This window comes from Anoplopoma fimbria, chromosome 2 (assembly GCF_027596085.1).
Source record: "Anoplopoma fimbria isolate UVic2021 breed Golden Eagle Sablefish chromosome 2, Afim_UVic_2022, whole genome shotgun sequence".
Taxonomy (NCBI): Eukaryota; Metazoa; Chordata; class Actinopteri; order Perciformes; family Anoplopomatidae; genus Anoplopoma; species Anoplopoma fimbria.
In genome coordinates, this window is record NC_072450.1 from 27,292,277 (window position 1) to 27,316,470 (window position 24,194).

General features: G+C 41.6%; 1 protein-coding gene across 1 annotated transcript; it reads left to right on the forward strand.

The window, feature by feature from the left end:
- Positions 1-1,533: 1,533 nt before the first annotated feature.
- On the forward strand, positions 1,534-24,194 carry dok4 (docking protein 4). The gene is made up of 8 exons (XM_054619212.1): positions 1,534-1,605; positions 17,070-17,177; positions 18,119-18,233; positions 18,763-18,882; positions 19,028-19,217; positions 21,893-22,031; positions 23,034-23,148; positions 23,807-24,194. Exons 1-8 carry the CDS (start codon positions 1,540-1,542, stop codon positions 23,950-23,952), a joined length of 999 nt encoding a protein of 332 aa, XP_054475187.1. The 5' UTR covers positions 1,534-1,539; the 3' UTR covers positions 23,953-24,194.

Consider the following 24,194-nt stretch of genomic DNA (forward strand, 5'->3'; position numbering starts at 1 on the left):
GAATGGTGCAAAGGCAAAAAAATACAAATGACAAAATATGGAGATACAAGGTTTCCGCCCAGTAGCAACAATATATTGTTCAGTATCACTGTGGACAATTGTTTTTTGAACAGTTGGTTTTAAGAGCTCTTACCTCTATAAAGGAGGAATATGTCTAACATCACAATTTTTCAAATGCATATTCCGACAATAATGAAGAAGGTACTGGACGGCCATGACATGATCATTCACAAGTAGGGGCTGAAAACGCCACTGGACACGCTAATTGTCACAAATTGCTCCAACAATAGAATTCTTCGGACAATGAGCGGTTCTATTCACACACTGGGACAATAGTAAATTGCACAGACTTTGTAGTCAGGAGCAGGCAGGTTAAAATCCATTTAAAGTCCAGTCTGTATGATTCAGACTTTTCCGTTCCTCCGGTTCTGGTTCATTTTAGGGTTGCAATGCATATTTGAAAGCAGCTCAGGGCTACAGCCGGTTCATCCGAGCTAAAACAGGATTAAAAGCTGAGGGGCAAAGTTTTTAGCGACACCTCACATCACACAGTCATTTGGTTGTTAACATGAAAAAAAGGTCCAACTTTAACAGATCAACTAAGGGCAGTAGATCAAAGGTGTTAATACTGTAACCTTTTACATTGCACGTAATAAATGCTGAAAGGAAGGGATGAAGAGATCCGGGTGTTGGAAGCGAAAATGTTTCTAGATGGAAGCGAGGAGGAAACAACTTGGCATGATGGGTAAGCAGGATCTAATTAGATTAGAACAGATTAAACCTCATACATTTGTATTTCCTGGATACGCTGCCTGCTAATGGATGCTGCCTCCTGTGATATCCATGGTGGAGCATTAAAGCTTCATTCAATAACACACACACTCATACGCACAAGCTCACACGTGTGCTCATTTACTCAAACACAAACAGACTCAAACAAAGAAAGGCACAAGCCAAAGCATACTGCCCGTTACAGCACAACGTGTCGAGCAGCCATCACGCCCTCCTGACCTCAGTAATGGTGTGTGCCACCTGCATGAATAATGGACGATAATGTTGTGCTCCTCACTCTGAATAATATATACATTTGTGCCTCTCTCTCTCTCTCTCTCTCTCTCTCTCTCTCTCTCTCTCTGTACATTTCTTAGAGATGCCAAAAAGGGAGATGAGGGAAGACCCATCTGGTGAGGAGTGAATGAAAGAAGGACGAAGGAAAGGAAAAAAAACCCACGGACAGCAAGAGGCGACGAAGGAGGGAAACAAATCCAACAGAGGGGAACGAAAAGGAAACAGGAGGAAAGGAAACGGAGAGGGTGGGGAAGATGTGAAGAGCTGCATGAAAAAAAGGAGAGACGGAGTTTAGGATAGACAGAAACAGGAAGTGCTAGTGGGAGGAAGCACACCTAGTCCTAAAAGAGACGGACCGGATTGAAAGTGAAAGAGAGAGAGAGACAGAGGAGCTGGGAGCTAGGAGGGGAAAGCGAGAAGCTTCTGGATGGTCTCCACGGCGACGGCCGGAAGGTTACCCCCGACCCGAAGATGGCCTCCAACTTCAACGACATCGTCAAGCAGGGCTACGTACGCATGCGCAGCCGCAAGCTGGGGGTGAGTGCGTGTCTGTGTTTTTTCTATTCGTGTTTTATCACACAGCTTTACACATTTCTTACACTTTCTACACTTTTTTAACGACTCTTTTGAGTTGTTTCTGCTCCTTAAGTACCACAAAGGCGATTGATCAGTTTGTGAAGTTTCAAAAGTTTAAGGCAACCCCCACTGTCATCCATTGTATTTATATTTCAGACATTGTGTACAGTACAAGCTCCACTGTTATTTAAGAAATACTCAACAATGTCCATTGATCAACTGTACATACGCGCAATGAACTATATGATCATCCATTCAGTCCAGTTAAATGTTAACATTTACACAGAGCAGACTCTATTCACGTACAAGTTACTGCGAGAGACCCGTGGATAAAAGCACCCCGTCTTTGTGTCTTGAAGATCTGCAGCTGACAGACTCCCTTTAGAAAACCTCTCATTTTACTGTAGCTGGGTCTGGCGGTTGCCGCTCTTAGTCCTGGTTCGGGTTCTCCTGTGCCTCCCTTCCATCCAGCAGGCCCAGCATTACGAGGCCGCAGGCGAGTCACCAGTTAAAAGTTCCTTGTAGTAAATTTAAATACGTAATTCAATTCACACTTATCACATATATAACTCAGCCAATATATTAAGGTCAATTAGTTTTTACGCAGTTATAGTTTTATCCCCAAAATCATGCTGATCTGCAGCAATGAACACAGCAATCCAGCATTACTCTGGTTCAACCTGTTACATATCTAGTGTCACTTGTTTCAGAATTCTGTATCTTTCAAATCCCTTCTTCAAATTGTTTCACAGACATCTTTAATTGTTTTTACCTTAATTTTATGCAGTGTGTCTATGTGTTTAAAAAGTGTATCCAAATTACACACATGAAAAAACACAGATTATCCTCATCCCCATGCTGGTAGATTTTTCTTGACAAATAAAACTTCTGGGTTTTTACACACAAAAAAACTCAGATTTATTTGTGTGTCATTTTTTGAATCTAAAGATGACGATAACAGGGAGTAGGATAATGAACTTGTCTTGAAACAAGGTTAATACTTAAGATCAGAAAAACAAATACATTTGTTATTAGAAGCAGGCAGATTTGTTTTAGCAGACTATCTTAGTTGGCTCATGAAAACTTAGGTTTTAACACTAAGCATGTTGCTAGAAGACCATGTACCATGTACGATCTTGTATGACCTCCAGATTGAACGTTTCCCCTATCTGCTCCATGTACATTTCTGCCTGTGGCTTGAGCTGCATGGGGAATGCTAATTTGATCGAGCGTGATTCCCGTTCAGACGCAGTGGAATTCAACTCTGCATGACTCATATTAGTGAAACAAACACAAATCAATTAGAGCCAGGTTCTGTTCAGCAGTTCACTTCAATAACCCCTCTCCTCTGCTATCGCTGCTCTCACACGGCGCCGTTTGGCTCTCCGAGGGGGACTGATGACGTTCCAGTTCCAGCATCGGCGCAGAGCTTAGGGTATTACCAAAATAAAAGTTTTATGCTCAAGTTAAGCAGCTCAGTTACTGGCTTATGCATAAACAAAAAATGTGCCCAGAGGGAAAATAATGTGCTTGCTTTTCAGTTCTTGACCGACAGAGACTTTTCTGTTTGTCCTTTGCGTACAAAAGAGACTGTGTGTGTGTGTTTTCATCCTTTGCTTTTACTGGCAGAGCCAAAACCTTATCACTGGAAGGAGATAGCAGTGTGTGTGTGTGTGTGTGTGTGTGTGTGTGTGTGTGTGTGTGTGTGTGTGTGTGTGTGTGTGTGTGTGTGTGTGTGTGTGTGTGTGTGTGTGTGTGTGTGTGTGTGTGTGTGTGTGTGTTTGTTTGTCTTTGTTTGAGTGTGTACCACCACATTGAATACCAAAGCTCACCAACATGGCCTTGACTCTTGAGATCTTTAGCCATATTAGCGGCGGGGCGCTAAGGATGACAATGGTGGTTGATCAGTGTGTCCAACAAGTATTTCTTTCCTTTTTGTGGTGGTTAATAGAAAAAGACCTGCAAGCAACCAAGCAGTTCTGTGTAAAATCTGCCATTCAGCACCCAAGGATAGCCAGAATGGAATGATCCTTAGTTTCGTACTCAAATTTTCTCGACACTTCAATGATTCCACTTTGTGATCCAGGCTCCTTAGATCGTAATCGGGGAGTAGTTGAATATTTGGGTAATTTTAACTTGTAAATGTCTCAATGTTTTATTGTTCTCTCATTTTTAAACCATACCATGAGGCATAATGTGTCCTTATGACATCTTTCAGAGCCACCATTAGGTTTTAAATAAGTGTTTTTTGTGTGGAGTGACTAGCCAACTTTTAATAGGATTGGATTGTATACATGCTATTCGTTGAAAGTAAGGGGATAAATTGTAACAACTTTGGAGATCCCTTGTTGTTTTATGTGGCCCCATCTTAAGGTCAATGTTTTTATTTATGACAAAAAAAAACCCCCACCACTAATGAAGATTAGACGTAGTGGGCTGCTGTGAAGTGCACAGGCAGCAACTTTGGGGTTCAGTGTCTGGCTCAAGGACACTTTGACACGCGGTTAAGAGGACCCGAGGGATTGAACTGCTGCCCCTTTAAATGGTTAAAGCTTTGATTCAGTTAACACAGCTATCTTGGTGAAAACTGTTATTTTCTAATTTGATTTATTGTGTATTGCTTAACTTTCTAACCCATATCTTCGAGAGTCTGAATGGCATTGCAGAACATAGCCCTGGTCCTTCATAAAGTCATGAAGTCCTACTGGGTTACCGGCTCTGGGACACTACACTACATTTCTGTCCCATATTGTTTCCTAGTACTGCTTGTCCTCTCCCGGCCCTGGCTTTGGATCGGCACTATAAACCGTCTGGATTTTACGCTGACAATGATTGTTTTCTGTCATTCAACATTAATCTTTACTGCTTTTGTTCATTTGCCCATTTTTTTCTGGCTTCTCAGTTAGCACTTATCACTTTTGGATGAGTTTCAGGGGCTCTGAAATGTGCTACAAATACAGGCAACATATGAGCAGGAAAATGGTGTTGATTGGCCCAGCCAGCCTAATTAATATAAAAAAAAAAAAAAATGGTAAAAAATGTTATAAACTCATTTATTTAAACTCTGTACAGTTGACCTTGGAATTAACTGAACCAAAGCAAATTTTACTTTCACAGTTCTCTCTTGGGGAATCTTTTTTGCATGTTGTTATGAACACTAGCTGCTCTTGTTTTTCTTTCTTTGTCCCTGTCTCATTTTTCCTCTCTTTCCCAATCTGCCCCTGTCATTTAATTGCTCTGTGTCTTCTTTTACTCCCTCTGCGGTTTTTTTTGCCCAGAGCGCTGATTCCTCACATCTCATTCTCCCTTTTCTGCCTTATTATCTGTATCCTTCCTCTGCATTCTCTCTGTCTCATCTTTCTATCCCCCTTTTTTTTCTTTCCCCTCTTTCATTTGCTCTCTTAATCCATCTTCCCCCTGTGCCAGTTTTGTCAGCAGTCTACCCATACGTTGTGATGTTTGGTGTGAAGCAGGGACAGTCTGGCATCAGTGGAATGCAGCTGGCATGCTTTAGATATGAAAAGCTACTGTTTTTACAGCAATTAAAAAAATAATCCATGTTTCTGTTTCCCTTTTACATGTTGTGCTTGTTGCAATGTTCAATTAATTTGTCATTGACTGTCATTACTTACAGTCAAGTGGGAAAAAACGGCTAATGTTAGCATCTTAGCTGTAATTATTATCATTAGAGGGATGCACCAATACCGATATTAGATATCTGGCCGATACTGACTCAATTAGCTGGAACGAGTGTCTGTGACTATGGAGCAGATCGATTCACATTCATTCTATGTTGATGTACAATATACATTATATACTGGGATTGGAATTCCAAAAAAAATTCTATATTCTTTGTCTCTGGACAGCGTGACACATGGCCGATAGTAGCTGTCATGAAAGAACAATTGACCTTGGTCGGCTGTAGCTCAGAATTAAATGGGTCCTTCCAATCGGAAGATTGGCGGTTCAACCCCCGACTCCTCCATTCAGTGTCATTGTGTCCTTGGGCCCAAATTGCTTCTGAAGGCTTTAGTGTATGTGTGGTTGTGAAAGGTTAGTAAGTCCTGTTGTGCAGGTGGCACCTTGCATTGTAGTCGCCGCCATCAGTGTATGAATGGGTGTGAATGGGGGAATGACACATAGACTAGAAAGAGGCTATACAAGTACAAGCACATTTACCACTTGCCAACTTGAAACTAAAATGCTGTTTCTGGTTCTTCTCGTCTACTCTGTTTTCTGTTTTTTAGTCTGCGACTACTAATTTATTTAAACATATTTATTAGTGCAGCTTGAAGGTGGAAAAAACAGTCTGGCTTTGCTAGCTTTTGTTTTTGCATTGGTGATACATTTGCAAGTTTAGGATCGCATTAAAAAAGTCTTAATGAGCCTTAGACTTGTCTGGAAACCCTGGAGGGAGATCAGTTTTCAGTCAGTGAGTTAACACGATGTTAAAGGAAACCCAGGCTGGAGACAGGGGTTGAGACGAGGCCATGAGCACAAAGAGAAGTAACGAGGGAGTTACCAGACTTAGTCTCCGCATCCTCAGGGCAGAGAGGACATGCACAGCTGAGGTCCTCTTCAAGGCCGGGTAGATACACTACCAAAGTCATGCTTAATTTACCTCAGCGGGGAAAAACAGAGCCAGAGGAAAGAGCCCCAGACATGCAAAATCAAAGCGCACTCTGACTTGCCGCCAACCTCGCTTGCACTGATGTACCCACGGAGCCCCCGATGCTTACACACAATGGTCTGGTTTTTTGTGTGTCCTGCATTAGCATTACCACAGACCTCTGAGCGTAATGAACTTCTGTATTGATGAGATTGTTATTGATCAGCCTCTAGGTGTGGGACGGGTTTTTGGAAACCCCCACACACTCCTCTACCAACCTCCCACTGATGAGGCATGCAGACAATGCACTGCACTCAGATGGTTGATAAGCATGGAGTCTAAAAGCATATGTGGGCTGTGTTTTCACCATCTGTCCATATGCTTATGTGGGCCTTGAACACTCCTTAGACGTGGTGTGTTTTCAAATATGGAGAGAGCAGCGCTTATCTTTAATACCTTTTAGATCTTGCTCCTCGGCAGATGTACGTTATGTATAAAAGAAACATACAGTAAATTATTCACTTAGATTAATGGAGGACGCAACACCCTGGAGTCTTGGAAGACTCTCGAGGTTGGAATTAAATGTGACATCGCCTGAGGTCTGAGTAAACTTGGAGACGACACAGGCGTTGGTGAGAGCTCAGCTAACATGCAGGATATAACACTTCAGACGCCTCCGCTGATCTCTGTTTATCTTTATCTGTAACACAATAAGATGACTTTCACAGCCATGCACACTGGAGAGAGTATTTCCATTAACATCCCTTTAGCTGTCTGCAGATGCACAGACAGAGTGGGTTTGATTTAAGGGCTGCAGAGACACATGTGGCAGCTTTATTGTCTTCACAATTCGGATTGGTCGTTTTTGAGGGTCAAATTGAATTAGCACTTTTTGTTACTGTGATTTAGGGTGTCAATCTCTCTGCTCCAGATCTGGTCGTCCAACCAGGTCTCACTCCCATCTCGTCAAATACCGCCGCTTGATCAGTGCTCCCAATCTATATTTTTACTGAATATTAGCTGACAGCAATGGGCAGCTGGTCAGTTGGGGCACAACTGATGTGCATGTCTCTATACAGATTCCACACGTACTTGAGGACTTCTTAGGGCAGAAAATGGAGGGAACGTATTCAGCTTAGTTTCAGTAATATGGAGTGAGCAAGGTGAACCGGTCAGCAAACAGTTGCTTATTGACACATCCAGCAGACATGGGGCAGCATGGGTAAACCAAACATTCACTCTCATTTTAGCTCTGTTTTGGTTTTCACCACCTCCGGAAGGAAGTATCTGGCTCTTCAGCTTCTACATGCGCCACGAATGTCACCAGCCGGTCTCTAAATTCTTCAGAGTGCATTTTTTTCCTCACCCATTTGAACAAAGTTTTACCACTAAGTATAGCTATGACAATGAGCTAAAATACTTTATAGAGCTGAGAAGAACTGCAGAGTAGGGTGATCAATTCCTGATGGTTCATCAAGCGACACCTTTCCCACTAAACATTACATTTTTTATATTTAGTTATTGATGAGTGTAGCTTTAATAGTAGGCTTAGCATTAGCTATCAACCATGCAACATACCTTCATACTGCACACAAAAATTCCCAATGCTCTTAGTCCCAGGCCAAGTGAGCTATTAGCCTGGGGCTAAGTGAGCTATTAGTCTGGGGCTCTGTGATTTTCCACACTGGCATTATCCTGGCATATTCCAAAGCAGGGTTAGCCCTGTGGGTGTTATCCCAGTAAAATCAACTAAACTCAGGGGTAAAAGTTGCCAGTGTGAAACAGGGCTAAAGTAAACAATGTGATTTGTCACGTTTCCTTGTCCGATAAGTTATCCCAGGGCCAACTCTTAGCCCTGGGAAGAATATGCAATGTGAGTACATGATGATATTTTTTACAGTTCAGCCTGCCACATTCACTTTTCTCTATTCACTCCAAGGAACCTGTAAATGTGTTTTATAGGCCTTGAAGGCATCATTATGTAAGCATCCCTCTGAGACTAATAGGTTAGCCTGCACTATCGAGTCTGAGCTCCCCTGATCTGGCATTCAGCTTCACCTCTCCTCTCAGCATCGCTCTGGCTGCAGGCGCTATGACCTCGCTGCTCCTCCACATAATATCCTCCTCCTGCTTCTCCTCATCTGGTGCTCCCTTTTTTTTTAAATTTTTTTAGAGACAAATTCAGGTCGATCATTCTTGACAGATATAGCTTTATATTTCATTATGGTGCACTCCAACAATACAGGATCATCTAATGAGTGTAATGTTTGAGGCTTTTTTAAAGAAATATCCAAAGTTTAAAATAAAAGATTACTGCAAATTCTCAAATCAAAGCTGGTATTCCAATAATTGCTATGTCTTAAATAAAAGATGTGCACAAACAAATACTTAAGGGTTGTTAATAAAGGTCTGGTATATAACATCGTTTGGGTTTAGAATTACCTGTGTTGCAATAGCTCTGATGGGCAATTCAGAAGACAACAGCATTATTTTCTTTGCAATTGAGAAAAACAAAGGCTCCAATTAGGGATGTCAAAGATGTACAGATAGAGTTATCCCCAGGACATCCGTCCAGCTGAGCAGTTGTTTCCGGCAGCTGGGCTAACGTTGGCCACAGTGCACAGCTCATCAGTCCATCATGTAGGTCACCGCTGCAGATTGTTGTATATAAAACCAGTAAGACTGAAGTGCATGATGGGGAGGTGGGGTAACCTGTTTTACATTAATTCTGTAACGTTATAGGTAATTGACTCTTGAAGGCTACAGCTAATTTGATTAAATGTTAATTATTGGTAAGATATGTTCAACCCATCTACTCTGATCTATTGAATGTCATCTAATGAAGCTGGGAGTTGTGCAGCTGTGTGCAATACTTTGGACTTTGTTGGGCCAGTTGTTGAATAGTGACAGATTAGAGCTCTGCACTTTTAAATGAAGTCATTACTTCTACGTTGGTATCTTCGTGCAATTGTTCGTTCTCCTTCACCCTCAAATGTTTGTATTTTCTGGTTTTGCGCCAGACACATTGTAAAAAACGCCACCAACGCTCCCACATGCTGGTTTTGAATTCTCCAGACAACGTTCAGGTCTTTTCAGACATGGGCACAATCAGACATTACGCAGACTTTGCACTTGGAAGCAGGCAGGGGAGAATCTGTTTGATGTCCAGTACAACTGAATCGGACATTGGCGTTTTTCATCCCAATTATGTCCAGATAAGTTCAGGGTTGCAGTGCATCTGTGAATGGGAATGATAAACCCCCCCCAAAAAAATCTCACACCTGACGCTTGTTATTGTTCACGACTAGTCTGGCCATTATTGTGGTGATAACGTGCAGTCTGATCGCTTAATAAGATGCAGACGCATCTTCCGAAAAGACACACCATGCATAATAAAGCCATTTTTGACTGTAGTTTGTCTCCAATCAGCAAGCACATCATCTAAGGATTCATTCAAGGAATGAAACAAAAATATATTATTATATAGATTTATCTTAACGATGATGCTGGATGGAGTACAGGTTTACTGTTATGACGAATACACATCTTGTTTGGATTAATGTAGTTTCAGTGTGCTGCTTGTAATGTTTCCCAGTAAGTTTTGCTGAATCACCAAACCTTCACTCTGATGAAAGTACTCAGCGCTGGAGCTTAAGTCTCAGGAACCATTTTGACGCCAACTGTTGAAAGAAAGTGTAAAATAAAATAAAATACCAGTTTGAGCAAGCAATCGGCCACATCAAATAGTTACAATGCCCTCATGCAGAGTGCTCATGCGTACTACACTTCTAATTCTGACATTTTCCATCAGGCATCCGAAGGCAGCACAGTGTTCATTTCATTATGTCTACAGTTTATGTGCCATAAAACTGTCAGCTCAGCAAATGGAAGTTTGCTTGGAGAAAAAGTTGGACTCGTGAGATGTGATGAAGTTACTACCCCACTGACACACACACATGCACTAACCCCCAGTCAGAAATGATTGGAAAATGATCATGCATGTATTGTGAAATGTGGGAATACATGGGCCCTCGGTTGTCAGCACCTCTGGGCTCTCGGCAGATGAGCTCAGATGATGATTCTGTCGATGGTAAATGGACTTTTACTTGGATATCGCTTTTCTAGTCTTCCGATCACTCAAAGGACTTTAACACTACATGTCATTCACCGTTTCACACACCATCAGAACTAACTAACATTCATACCCATTCATACCCCGCAGGCACAGCCTAGGGGTTAAGTGTCTTTCCCAAGGACACACCGACATGGACTAGCGGAGCACTATATCGAACCGCCGATCCTCTGATTGAAGGACTACCCGCTCTAGCATTGAGCCACAGTCGCCCAAGTCATCAATGTCAACAATGCAATAGCAGTTGCTCAGTGATGTGCGGCACATTTTTGGCCCGCCACATATGATAGAATGGTTATGGGAGCTATTGAAATGACTCTGACTGCGTTTTCCACCTCCACAGTGATAAGCGAAGCGCCCAGGTGATTACTCTGAATCATTATCTTGGTGGCTGTTAGCACTGACCTTGCTTTCTGTGAGAGGAGCAAGCCAAAGTCATTGCCAAATATAGCAGCCAGACTATTACGGAGCCAGTGTTGCTGAAAAAGGACTCATATGCTGCTGCAAGTCTACAGGCCTTAGGACCGTGCTGCAGAGGCGGCGGTCCAAAGCTTACCGAAGCAGGTACGATAAGATCAGATCAATCTTTAATGACTTCTGTGGGGAAATCGGGTGGAGCCGGACGTAGCATTCCCAGAGGCACTGCGACAGCACATCGATCCGCCGTGCCTAAAGCTGATTGTCCTGCTGGGAAAAGATGTGTCTAATCAGATAGGAATAGGTCGCACTTGTTTGGGCAGCTCGCCAGCCTGTCTGGGAATTGAACCTCAATCTCCTGTGTGATTGGCGGGCACGGTTGCTGATGAGGAGGGAGGTGCTTTTGTCTGCTTCAAAGACTACTATCAAGATGCACTAGAGGAAAGCACCTAAGCAAAAGTTAGTGTAGTGGACCTGGAAACAACACTCTGCAGTTGTCAGTGGTCAGAATTGAAGGCCGCTTATAGGGATGTCACAAGAACTGATACTTTGGTACCAGGTAAATGCGGAAATTCAGAATATCTGATGGTATGCCTAATCCTTTTCTACAGAACCAGCCGAGCATTGAAGTATTAAAATCTAAATGGACGCAGTAAAATCACAATCAACCGGTTGACCTTATTTTTCCCTGCTACATTGTGAACAACCAATCAGTGTTGTAATCGTCTGGATGAGAGCTGGTAGCGTTAGCTGGTAGCAGCCAGTGGGCAACACAGTCCTGCACGTCTAAATAACGGACCTAACGTTAAAGGACATTTCTTTGAGTGAAATTTTGATATGTTCAAGCTCCAATTTCATACTGCACACAAAAAATTGTAGATTGTAGCGTCATCCTCATCTTGTAAATTAAGGTTTTGGCGAGATACTTGAATAAAAACAGTTGTTTGAAGTAGATGTTCATTGTTTTGATTTTTATTATTTGACCATGGTATCGAATTGAGTATTGAGAATCATGGAATTTTAGCGGGTATTGGTATCGCCTTCTAAAGTCCTGGTGACGTGACATCCCTAATTGTCTATGTCAGGATATTATGAGCAGCTCCTTCAGCAGCAGTGTCTCTCCCTGCAGCCATGTGGGCTGCATTTCCACTGACCTACTAAATATATTAACTGTCAGTGATTTCACATGTTGTTTCCAGATTAGTGAAAATTCAGCCTACCAGGTCTGCTGCCCAGGAAATGGAATACAGTCTTCTCTGGACGTGCATATGCTTTGTAGGCTTATACGTCTGGTGGACATGTTTATAATTGTAAAGTAAACCTGATCAATAAACTCATGTGCCAGTGCCGCCTAATATGTTAACATTGGGCCAGAGCACGGAAATCGAATGTCCGCCAAGGATTTATGTCTGCGGCCGGGTCTGCTCCCCCTTCCAATATCTGTTTTGCAAGGGCTCCGTCCCTGCATCCTCTGCTTAGCGTCGCTGAAGAAGATTGTGATTGGTTGAAATAAATACAAACAAGCAGGAGCATTATTTTCCCCGGATACCAGAATATGTTGAGCCAGACGTTTTGCTCTCCTGGGAAACAGCAGACGGTCAGAAGTTAATTTTCCGACCTCCCTTGTTAACTCTCTCTTTCTCCATCTCTTTGACTGTATTATACAATTTGATATTTAAAAAAATATTCAGAACACACTGTGTCCCAGTGCACCTACATCTGTTTTGACTCTGGGTTCGTTAGCTTGAGTCTGCATCTGAGTTTGGTTGTTTAATGAAACTGCTCATAGATCAATTGTTTTAGATACGTGTTAGAGACTTCTTATGGTCAAGCCTTATGACATCCTGCCATCATGAATGCCATGTTTATCATTTTCTTTAAAACAAATTGTTCAAATTATTTTAATACAGAGTCATTTGGTGTGTTTTTGAATCTTATAAAATTGTATTCATCTCTTCACAGCTGTTTATTTTGTAATGGTTGTGTGCTGTATGAGAAAATGTATATTTTGGGCAAGTACGCATCATGTGACCTGACCTCAGTTATTTTTCAAGTTAATTCTCAAGTCTTTAAACTAAAGTCCAAGTCAAGTCCAAGTCCATTACGTCTATCAAACAGCTATGTATGTTGTCTTTGTTACCCATATATACATTTGAAATGTTTGAATTAAGTATTTTTTATTATGTAGAGTGTGTTTTTGCTTGCGTCCCCTATGGTAAGTACCTTTTATTATATAGAGGAAACAGCTGGGTTGACTGATGTTCTTTCTACCCTGTCTTCTTAGTCCCGGTCCCTCTCAGTCACAAACCTCCCCCCTGTTGTCCTCTGCAGTCTTGTACCAGAACACACTGTCTTGTTTTTGTTCCTCTTTCCTTCATTATTGTTTCATTATCTCTAGCTGTTGTCCTCTGTTCTGTTCCCTGTCTCCTCCTCCCTCCCCACAGCCCTCTGTATTTCCTTTGACAAAATTTAATGGTCTTTTTAATTGTAAGTCAATTTACCACAGCTGCTATAATGCCTCTCTCTCTCTCTCCCTCTCTCTCTCCCTCTCTGTCTCTCTTTGTCAGAGTGTGTTTGTGTGTGTAATGTAATGTGATTCTTACCACTCCTGACAACTGCTAATTAAGCTTGCTCTAACTCTCGCTCTTTCTCTCCATCCCTACAATAACATGAACAGTGCGAGGTTGAAAACCGTCACTAACATGTTAAATATTTGCAAAGTAACAAGTAGGACAAGAACTGATATTTTAATTTCACTAAGTATTTAAGTGGTTTTCTTCATTAGCAGCAGAATTGCAACTTTGTCCATAATTTAAGGCTACGTTAATTTTCAATGTCCATCTTTGGCTTTAGCTGTGGTTTAGTAGATAGCATTGAAAGTATGAAATGAAGGAAGCCTCAACACAGTCTGGGACAGATTTAATGTTCAGAGGTGGATTATTTATTCCACTGGATTTTGTTAGAAAACACACTTAGTTTTTTTTCCAGTTTTGCAGGGGGATATTCTCAGCCTCTTCAATGAAGACCTAAAGGCTGCACCTGCAATTCTTAGATTTGTTAAGACATTTGAGTGCTGCATTTACTGTGTCCTTTTCATTGCCCATAACCTTCTATTAACAATTATATATGCTTACAATTTTTGTGTTTTTGAAGCTCTTTTTGAGTTTCTGTCATAATAAATCTGGAGCTAAATACACACAGATTGTGTTTTCAGACTCAATGAAAACTGCAGCAGACATTTGCTAAACGCAATTTTCTCAGTCAATCTGGCCCACATTGTGGTAATGGAACTTTGCATCTAGGATTTGGTAGCCTAAATGTTTTTGAAAATGTGTTGACTTAAAGCACAAATTTCAGAAATTGGACTTAACTTGTAAGGTATCTTTCTGCACCTGTGACTTGACTAGGAAAAATCAAGACCTGGGAGGTTCTTGTTTCTTTCAAAACAATGACTTAGTGCCACATCTGGGGGTTTAGTGCATCAAATCTGCCGTAGACATGGCGACAAAAAGCATGCCCTTTTGCTTTGCTTTAAACATGTTTTTTAGCATCTAACTTTATGCCAAACCTTGTCTGCCACAAAATTACAATCCTATACAACCAAACTCTCAATTACAATTCGAGTGTAACTTCTCCCAGATTACAGTCACGGTTTCAAACATGTGGTTGATGTAGAATGCATGGAGAAACGTACCTGCAAGAAAACATGACTGCTTTTATTCCAATTTAAAACCTGGTCTAGTGGTGCACTTCTGCCTCTTGTGCCAAAATGAGTAACAAACACAGACTACAAAAAAATTCCAGACCTTTTTCATAATCACAGGAGAGAAAACAATTTAAAGCAGACTTGGAAAATTTATCACCAGACATTCTTTTTTTTCCAATTTACCCGCTTCCGTAAGTCTGCTTTCATGCCCACTATCTCTTTTCTTAGCCCATCATCCATCTCCCTCCTCCCCTTCATCTCCCCTTCCCTATCACTTCGCCCATCCAGCGTTTGAAGTAATCGGGTCTCTGCAGACAAACTGCGAGGAGCGCTAAGTGAAGTTAAAGAGAGGAGGAAGGGGGAGGAGGTGGGAGGGAGGGAGGGAAGATGATGGAAAGTGCTAATTGCTCCCTTCTCACATCTTCAAAGATGAAACTGATGCGAAACAGCTTGGAGTTCCTCTTATTCCAGAAGGGTTTCGCTCACATTATAGCACAAGAAAATGATGTTCCCCCAGACGTGGCGATAGTGGTAACCTTGAAGTGCTGCGTCTGCAGTAGACTTAAATTGATACATGGGCATTTTTTGAAAAAATGGTCGACTGTTTTACCTCCTCATCTCACATTTGCCCTTCAGTCTAACGAAAATGACTCAATATCATTTGAGTTAACAAACGTAATTATTTATCAGGAGGTGTCACATCTCATAAACTGAAGATAACGCTAAGCTTCAATGCTACAAAATGCATTTAGGCAGTTTATCTTTTCACGCCTAGCTCTTTTGCATACGTCTTTAAACAGGCCCTATTATGCTATTTTCCAGGTGCATATTTTAATCTCAAGTTAGAGTTACAACATGTTTACATGCGTTAATGCTCATAATCCGTCTTGTTTTTCTCATCCTGGCTGTCCTGCAGCACCTCTTCTGCAAACACCTTTTGTTGTTTGAGGGCAGACCAAACTAGCCGAAGAGTTTTATGTGACTTCCGTTACATTGTAACCTCATAAAGTTATGGAAGTGAAGGAGAGAATTCAATGGAGCCGTTTCAGGCAGCTCAGGAGCAGTGATTCTGAGGGGGAGGGTAACTCCTTTTAGGCGGGGACTTCAGGTTTTACACTCTACGGACCTTTTACATGTACAAAAATATATATAACACACTAAAGTAGAGGGAAAAAGTGGAAAAGCATAATAGGGCCACTTTAAGACTGCTAATTCAGCGTCATGAGAAGTCCTGCCTTTCAGATTTACCCTGCATTTGTACCACAACTTAAACCTATGGACTTGGCTTCGTGTGGTGCATTTCTGCACCTCTGAGCTCAGTTTGTTGTTTTGTAATGTTTTATAAGACATCCCGAACCAGAGGGCAATGAAGCCAGAGTCACTTTTTCTTTACTGGACAAAGCTTCTCTGGGACTCACATGCACTAACCTGCACGCTCGTCCGGTCCAGCTCCATAAACAAAGCACAGACAAGCTCTGATTACAACACACATTACATCTTTACATCGTAAATAGCTGATATACTTATGCTCTGAATATGTCGGATTTAGCATCTTCAAGGAAAACTACGGTTTATAAAATCTTGGGCTTTGTCTTCGTGGCTCCGCAGGCTGTTGCATCAGCGATGTGTAAATACAGACTACGCTGAGTTTGTGTTTGTTATACAACTAAAAATGAAAGCCTTCCAGAGCAGGTGTAAGCCATCGGTTATTTACTGTTGTCATGACGGAACTGTTAAGATGAAAAAGAGGCTAATTATGGAAATGCTAGAGGAACATTATTTACACCAGGAGCATAATGCCTCTTACAGACTGGATCCGCTTACATTTGTGATTACCCTGCCACTGACTGTATTGAGGGCATGGATGTGATTGTATGCTGCATTCAGAGGAGATGGGAATTGCCACTGGAAGCCCTTGGTTGCCAGGATTCTGACTCACCGCATGTAAACTGTGGGATATAAGCCTGCCATTGGGGCGTTTTCCTACCCATCAGCTGTTTAATTTGCAGGAGCACTGGCAGAATCCTGTGCTTTAAGTCGCCCAATACTATTGTGATTGGTTCACAGAAATACAAACAAGCTTTCTATATCAGAAAGATAATGTGTGGATGCAGACCTTTCTTTAGCGCTGACACATCACCATGGAAATAGGTCTGGCCTAGCGAGAACAGGTCGCTGGGAACAGACTCTTGAAACTCTTTAGGTGTTGACTTTTCAAAAATGTTTTGCTGAGAGGGATTTTTTTTAATGTTTTTATTATTCACGACCTTTTCTTTGTGTGACGCAGCTGTTCTCAGCTTAGTAGCATTTGATTAACAAGCAAACACACATTGCATCAGGTCAGCAAGTCCACATGTTAAAGGACGCTTTGCATACTGTGGTTTTCATGCAGTAGTAGTAGTGTAGGACTTTTCTTAAATTCTGTTACTAGTTAGTAGAGGCTTGTTAACTTGTTTTTATTCCGCCACATAGGGTTTGTTTTTTATTCAACTCACTGTTTTCTGAAAAAGTAGTATTGAATATTTAATTACTTTTGATAAAAACGTGCATTTATATTACAGATCTATCGGCGTTGCTGGCTGGTGTTCAAAAAGTCATCGAGCAAAGGACCTCGTCGTCTGGAGAAATACCCTGATGAGAAGTCTGCCTATCACAGAACCTTTCCTAAGGTAGGTGTGTGTGTGTGTGTGTGTGTGTGTGTGTGTGTGTGTGTGTGTGTGTGTGTGTGTGTGTGTGTGTGTGTGTGTGTGTGTGTGTGTGTGTGTGTGTGTGTGTGACAGGTAAACTCTGTTCTGCAGGAGAAAACCAAAGCTAAGAGTTGACAGACACACACTGACAGGGATGAAAGCAGTCAGCCTTCACTTAAAAGACCTTCTGAGCTCAGCTAGAATCAACCACCTTCTTTTTCCTCTTCTTTTTTTCTTCACTCTGTCTCTCTCAGAACTCACTCGTCTTTCTTTCTTCATCATCATCATCATCACCTCTCCTTCACTTGACCTCTTACTTTCACACTCCTCCACTTAACGTCCTTTAACACTCCAGGGGGCTTAAAGTGAAGCTGCAGAGTTACTTTGCACTATTTTTTATTTTCTATTTTTCATGTCTTTTCACTGTAAGCACAATGATAGAACATATAACAGGGTTTCACAGAGAGTTTCACTTTTGTACAAAACAGTAGTTTTATTTGGGTTTGGGTAAAAACAATAATGACAAATATTGCAACGTTGAATTTTGGTTTCACTTCCAACACGGACAATGGTCTCCTGGATGAAAGTCCTGTGTTTTTTAGACCCACTTGTCCCTCCCTGGCCTCCTCCCAAGGTGGAATAGGCTACTTTTTGTAGGTATGGCTACAAACAGTGTATGAGAACAGCCTGAATGTGAGCATAGCATAAGCAAAATACTTTTTTTCTTGTTGAATTACATTTTAGTGAATCTGATTATCAAGTTGTCTTCAGAATTAATGCAATGAAAATCTCCTCACCTTTTTTTATAAGCACAAATTTCCTTTATTTCAAATCACTTCCACTTTTGGAAAATCTGATGCTGAAAAATAACTCACACTAAAAATCAACCTTGATAACCATTTTACCTTCAACCTGTTGCCTAGGTGACAGAGATAAGCAACGTCAAGAATATCACGCGGCTGCCTCGAGATACCAAGCGACAGGCGGTGGCCATCGTGTTTACAGACGACACCGCACGCACCTTCACCTGTGAATCAGGTAGCGTATGGACACACACACACACACACACACACACACACACACACACACACACACACACACACACACACTCACACAGGTTGACAGCTCTGTATTGTCATGACTCTACCTTAAACTTCCCCTCAACACTCCACCCCACTGCAACATACATCTTCGTCCACTTTGTCTTTAGCCTTCCAACCACATTCCAAGTTTGAGCATGCATACTTACTGTTGATGCAGTTATTGCACCTGACCCTGTGAGATGTCTGGTGATTATCAGTTCATTACAAGTAAGTTTATAATATTTAAATTTATTTTATTTTTTATTTGGGCACTTAGTAAAAAGTTAAAGGGATAGCGCAACATTGGGTGAAATACGCCGTTTCGTTGGCTTTGAGTGAGATGAGAAGATTGATATAAATTGTTTAAAATGTTTCCAGTGTTAGTCTCAAAACATCTGCCTGTCTCTCTCTCTCTCTCTCTCTCTCTCTCTCTCTCTCTCTCTCTCTCTCTCTCTCTCTCTCTCTCTCTCTCTGTCTGTCTACAGAGCTGGAGGCAGAGGACTGGTTTAAGACGCTGTCAATCGAGTGTCTGGGGACACGGCTCAATGACATCAGTATGGGGGAGCCGGACCTCCTGGCTGCTGGAGTGCAGTGTGAACACACAGGTATTTCACACTTTTCAAATTTCAAAAAACTAAACATGCAGAGTAAAAATATGTCCTGCCACCACCGCAGGTCTGTTGTTTATCGTAGGCCCTCCAGTTTAGACTTCCTCGTCCCTGACATTATTCCTCGTTACTTCGCCCTCAGAGCGCTTCAACGTGTTCCTCCTGCCCTGTCCCAACCTGGACATCTACGGGGAGTGCATGATGCAGATCACCCACGAGAACATCTACCTGTGGGACATCCACAACCCTCGCACCAAGCTGGTCACCTGGCCGCTCTGCTCCCTGCGGCGCTACGGACGCGACGCCACCCGCTTCACCTTCGAAGCCGGGAGGTGAGAATGGGGAGTGGGATGGCTGGGGGAGGGAGAGAGGGAGGGGAATGGGGAGATGTTTGATCGCTGACTGTCCCCAGATACATGCAGGTTAGATACATCCTGGTTTGCTACACACATACATAGTGACACTTAAGGTAAAACACTCTGTTATTGCAGTGTGTTTTTAAATGGTTTCTTTGGTATTTTTCCACCTGGTGTCTAAGTGACAAATGGGGTCAATCTTTTTTGAAATTGGTCCAGTATACAGGGAGAACTCTGCATCCGCAAGCCGCTTAACGGTCAATGTCTGTCCTCTAAAATTGCTTGTTGTTTCCACTGACAGATTCAGATTGTTATGAGAACATTATGGAAAGAACCCTACAGAGAAATAAAATATTTTTCTTTACCTTTTGCTTGGTACATCTGCATTGTTGAAATCAGCTAAATATTCAGCCATGATGTAGAAAAATCAACACTGAAAAAACTTTTGTCCCCATTAGTAACTTAGACACAATAACAGGGGAAAATAAGAAAAATACCAAAAATTACCCCTTTAATATGAAATGCTCACACATTTATTGGAACTTGAAACCAAAGTGTTTGCGTGTGCACTTTGTCAGTGAGCTTACGGTCAGTCCAAGGATACCCCTCTCTCTCTCTCTCTCTCTCTCTCTCTCTCTCTCTCTCTCTCTCTCTCTCTCTCTCTCTCTCTCTCTCTCTCTCTCTCTCTCTCTCAGTCCATGAAGAGATTGATTGAATAGATTAGATGATGAATCAATGCTGGGTCAGACCTCCTTATCTCCTCCTCTTTGATAAAACCTAACGAGTTATGATTGGGTCTGGATGCAGATAAAGGTGTGTGTGTGTGTGTGTGTGTGTGTGTGTGTGTGTGTGTGTGTGTGTGTGTGTGTGTGTGTGTGTGTGTGTGTGTGTGTGTGTGTGTGTGTGTGTGTGTGTGTGTGTGTGTGTTTGTGTAGCGAGAGAGCCCTCTGTCTGTGGGCGTGTTGTACTGCTTCACCCCCAACGACTGTGTCTTGTTTGTAGATTATTCATTTACAGTTCATTCACTGTCATTTTACTTCATTAAGCTAATGTGTCTTGCCACTCTCAAATATGGAGACAGAAATGTGCATGAACTAAAACCAAGTAGAAACAGACTGTTTTAAACCAGTTAGTTTACTATTAATGTATTAATGGTATTAAATGCAAAGTGTTAAGTCATCTGTGAAAGACCACTGAGGGTGAACAGAAGTGCACTTGTTCTTGTTGGTAACTTAAAATATGAATCTTGGGTCACTTTCACACCTGTTGTTCAAGTCATGTGGTCCTGGTAAAGGATAAATTAAATTACTTCTTTGCAAACAAAACCAAGAGTTATAATAATGAAATCATATGGAGTGACAGGATGCTCATTCATTGGACAGTTTTGGTGATCCTGCATCATCACCCACGTGGGGAAATTAGATTAATTGAGCAGGTCATGTATCACTTTACTGGACCTAATGTGTGTATTTATGTTGACACAAAGAAACGCCTGATTAATAGTATGATTATTACAAGTTGAGCTGATTGTAAAAAATGACAAATGTGTAGAAATGGGACACAAAGAAGGCGTTTATTTCCGTAATATCTTGAAGTATAATTACTGTGTGCTCTCTACATTTTACTCGTTTTAATTGTTAAAGTACACAGAGTAGGAGACAAGCTCAATACACCTCTGTTGAACTGCTTAATACTTTATGATGTATCGGCCCTCCTTCTCCAGGGGTCTTTGTCTGGTTGTTTGGTAAATTAATATCTTTCGATACGAGATGCCTCTTTATTTGTCCCGTCATCCCGAAATACAAGGCCCTATTGCATTCTGGACGAATTAGGCTCGTAAACAGGTATTTTTCTGTAAGCCCTTTGTGAGACAAGACATCAAAAATACTTACGTCGGGTCCAGTCAAGGGCTGCTGTCAGTAAAGCGGTGATGATGTGGGCTGATACCAATAAACCTGTCCAATGAATGAGTTACCTGTCAGTCCACTTTGCTAATCGGAAGTGTTTTGGTTCCCATTTGTAGTGTGTTTGGCGTCCTAGAAGTGTTGACCAAACACATTCAAGCTGGTTTCCATAGCATGCAGGTAAACAATCTGCTATAGAGCAAAAGAGGCGGAACGCCTCGTCCAAAATGCAATCTTGGAACTACGGCTATCGTCTGATGAAGATTTAGTTTTTATTTGCAAGTAAACTGAACACTCGTGAAGATCTGGTCGTAAATGTTGTCTCTCAACTCCAACTACATTCCCTTGTCTCGTTTATTACTCTGTAATAAATCAGTGTGAACACCAACCAGATGAGAGCTAAAAGGAAACAATGTATCATGTTTTCCTTTGGTCTGACCTAAACTAACTACAGTGAAGTGAACTACAGTCAACTGAACACAATTTTGGTTCGAACATGTTGTGGAACAGCTTTAAAACTAAGAGTGCTTCCGTGTTTCCATTACATTTGTATCAGAGCTAAACAGCATTTAGATGAGAGAACACTGAATCACTATCTGAAATCCCACACTGATTCATTTCTATAAAGTGTAGAGGGAGTAGGAGCTTATTAAGGTTTTTCAGACAATCCTACATCATACTGTATTGGCATTTATTTGCTGTGCTGTTTTGCACACTGGCTTCACACTGACTTGCTGTTATGTGTAGGATGTGTGACAGCGGTGAAGGCCTCTACACCTTCCAGACCAGAGAAGGAGAGCAGATCTACCAGAGGGTCCACTCCTCTACGCTGGCCATCGCAGAGCAGCACAAGAAGGTCCTGCTGGAGATGGAGAAGAACAGCAGGGTAAGAGCCTGGCTAGAGAGTGGTGGAGACCAAAACAGAGCTAAGAGAGAGTGAATAGTGGTCTTACATCTATCAGGGGGTTAGAAATACGACTCTAAATGAATGCTTATGTTGCTCTGTGTCTGCTGGATGTGTTATACCCAACTGAATATATTTACCTTATCAATATCATGAGGTGATAATAATGTTCAATAGGGACCCAACAACAACGTTTTGCCCATGGCCCCAAACAGGCTAATACAGCTATGATTATAAGGATTACAGTTTTTTAATAGTATCTTTTGTGGAAATTTTCTTCTATTCTATATTGTTTGTTTGATCTTTGTCTTTACTGTGCACAAATACGGCAAAGCAAATGCCAAACCAAAGCAACTACGTGAAAACCTACTTGGCAGTTAACCAGATTCTGATTCCAATGCAGTGAAAAGCTTTTTAAAAAATACTGACAATAGACACAGAGTTGCAGCAGTTCCCTACTAAAGATCCTGGACTATTATAGGGATAGTTTGGATTTGTATTAGGCACTTATAAATAGTAAGTGTATTACCTACAGAAAATGACGGCTGGCATTCCAGCAGTTAAGAGAAACAGACAGGACCAATGTACTGCTGAGGACGGGGGGGCAGCAGCAAAACATATCTTAGACACCTTAAAGAAATCAACCAGTTTAAGTGTACTATATGCTATATTAATATAATGGAATATTTTCCACTTTACCTTGCCGTCAGACTATCCTTCACGACGAGGAACTCAAGCCATTATGTCCATCTATGCTCTCTTCAAAGCCATCAGACTCCATTGACAAAAACAGTAATTTCACCTCGCAGAACACCGGAGTTGCTGTTTCTAGAGCTGCCTCGGTTTGTTGTTGTGTGACTTTGGTAAATCAGAACCAACTTACTAATAAATTCACAAAAATATTGACAGACAGTGTTAATTGTGGTGCTTAATACTTATATTATAAAATAATAATCTACAATGTCCTATGTTTATGACTCGCAGTTGATGTCTATGGGTTCAGAGCCTGGCTCCTACCCCTGCACCCCCACCTCCATCCTGCCCAGATCCGTCTACTGGCACCACATCACTGGAAACCAGACCGGCATGGATGGCAGCGGTAGGCCCCACAGAGACCTTCAGACCATCTTTTATCTATTCTTTATTTTATGTAGGCTTATTGCATACTATGTATAGTTCAAAATCATGGCAACTAATGTCTCAGTCTGTTGTTATTTTGCCTGAACATAATTTCCTGGCTCCCAACCAACTTGCTGGCACCAACATAGCGAGAGTAGAGGTAATATATACCAAAATTATGAAAATAAAACCTATAATAAATAAAGAGGTTTTGCCTCTTTCACTTAAATATACTTTTAAATCTCTGGTTGAGATAGAAACTTAAATACAACTTTTAAATCAAGTAAAGCGTGTACTGCGTTAGATTAACAGATGTTTCTCATCAATGACGTGATTCACAGCTTCTCATATAAGGAAAAAAAGAGTCCTTTTGTTTTAGTTGTTTATAACCCTTTAACTATCATTAAAATAAAGAAAATACCAAGAATAATACCAACCACAATCTCTCATACTTAATTAAACTTATTATCTTGTATTCAGTGTTAAAATAATAGTTTCGCTTCTTGGTAATTTTTCTGAGAGTGAAACAACTAGAAAGCAGGGGGAAACAGCTAGCCTGGTTCTGTCAAAATGCTAAAAACACAACTACAGTACCAGCGTCCTCTTAAGTAAAAGTCTTGTTTATCCTCTGTCTGTAGGTGATGCTGCAGAGGACGACCTGATGTCCACCCGCCTGCCTCCCGACCACCACGCCACGCTGCCCCTGGCAAACGTACACGCACAGTCCCAGTCGCACATACACACACAATCCCCGACACACTACCCAACCTACCCTAGACAGTGACACACACACATACTCGGACGAGAAGATACGGACGTTGAAAAAGACGCAGAGACAAATAAAACACATGCGCATACATGCATGCAAGCCCACACAATTTACACACACACACTGATAGAAACACAGACTGTCCTCTCCTTATGTTAGTTTTACAGCCCAACGTTACACCTCACAGGAGATGGTGAAGGCAGGACTGACACTCACTGGCCAACAGACCATGTTGAATGCAGGAAGTGAAAACTTAA

Coding starts and splice junctions, on each gene's coding strand:
- dok4 (XM_054619212.1), top strand. CDS start 1,540: ATGGCCTCCAACTTCAACGACATCGTCAAGCAGGGCTACGTACGCATG. Junction 17,178..18,118: donor ATCACAGAACCTTTCCTAAG/GTAGGTGTGTGT, acceptor CCTGTTGCCTAG/GTGACAGAGATAAGCAACGT. Junction 19,218..21,892: donor TTCACCTTCGAAGCCGGGAG/GTGAGAATGGGG, acceptor TGTTATGTGTAG/GATGTGTGACAGCGGTGAAG.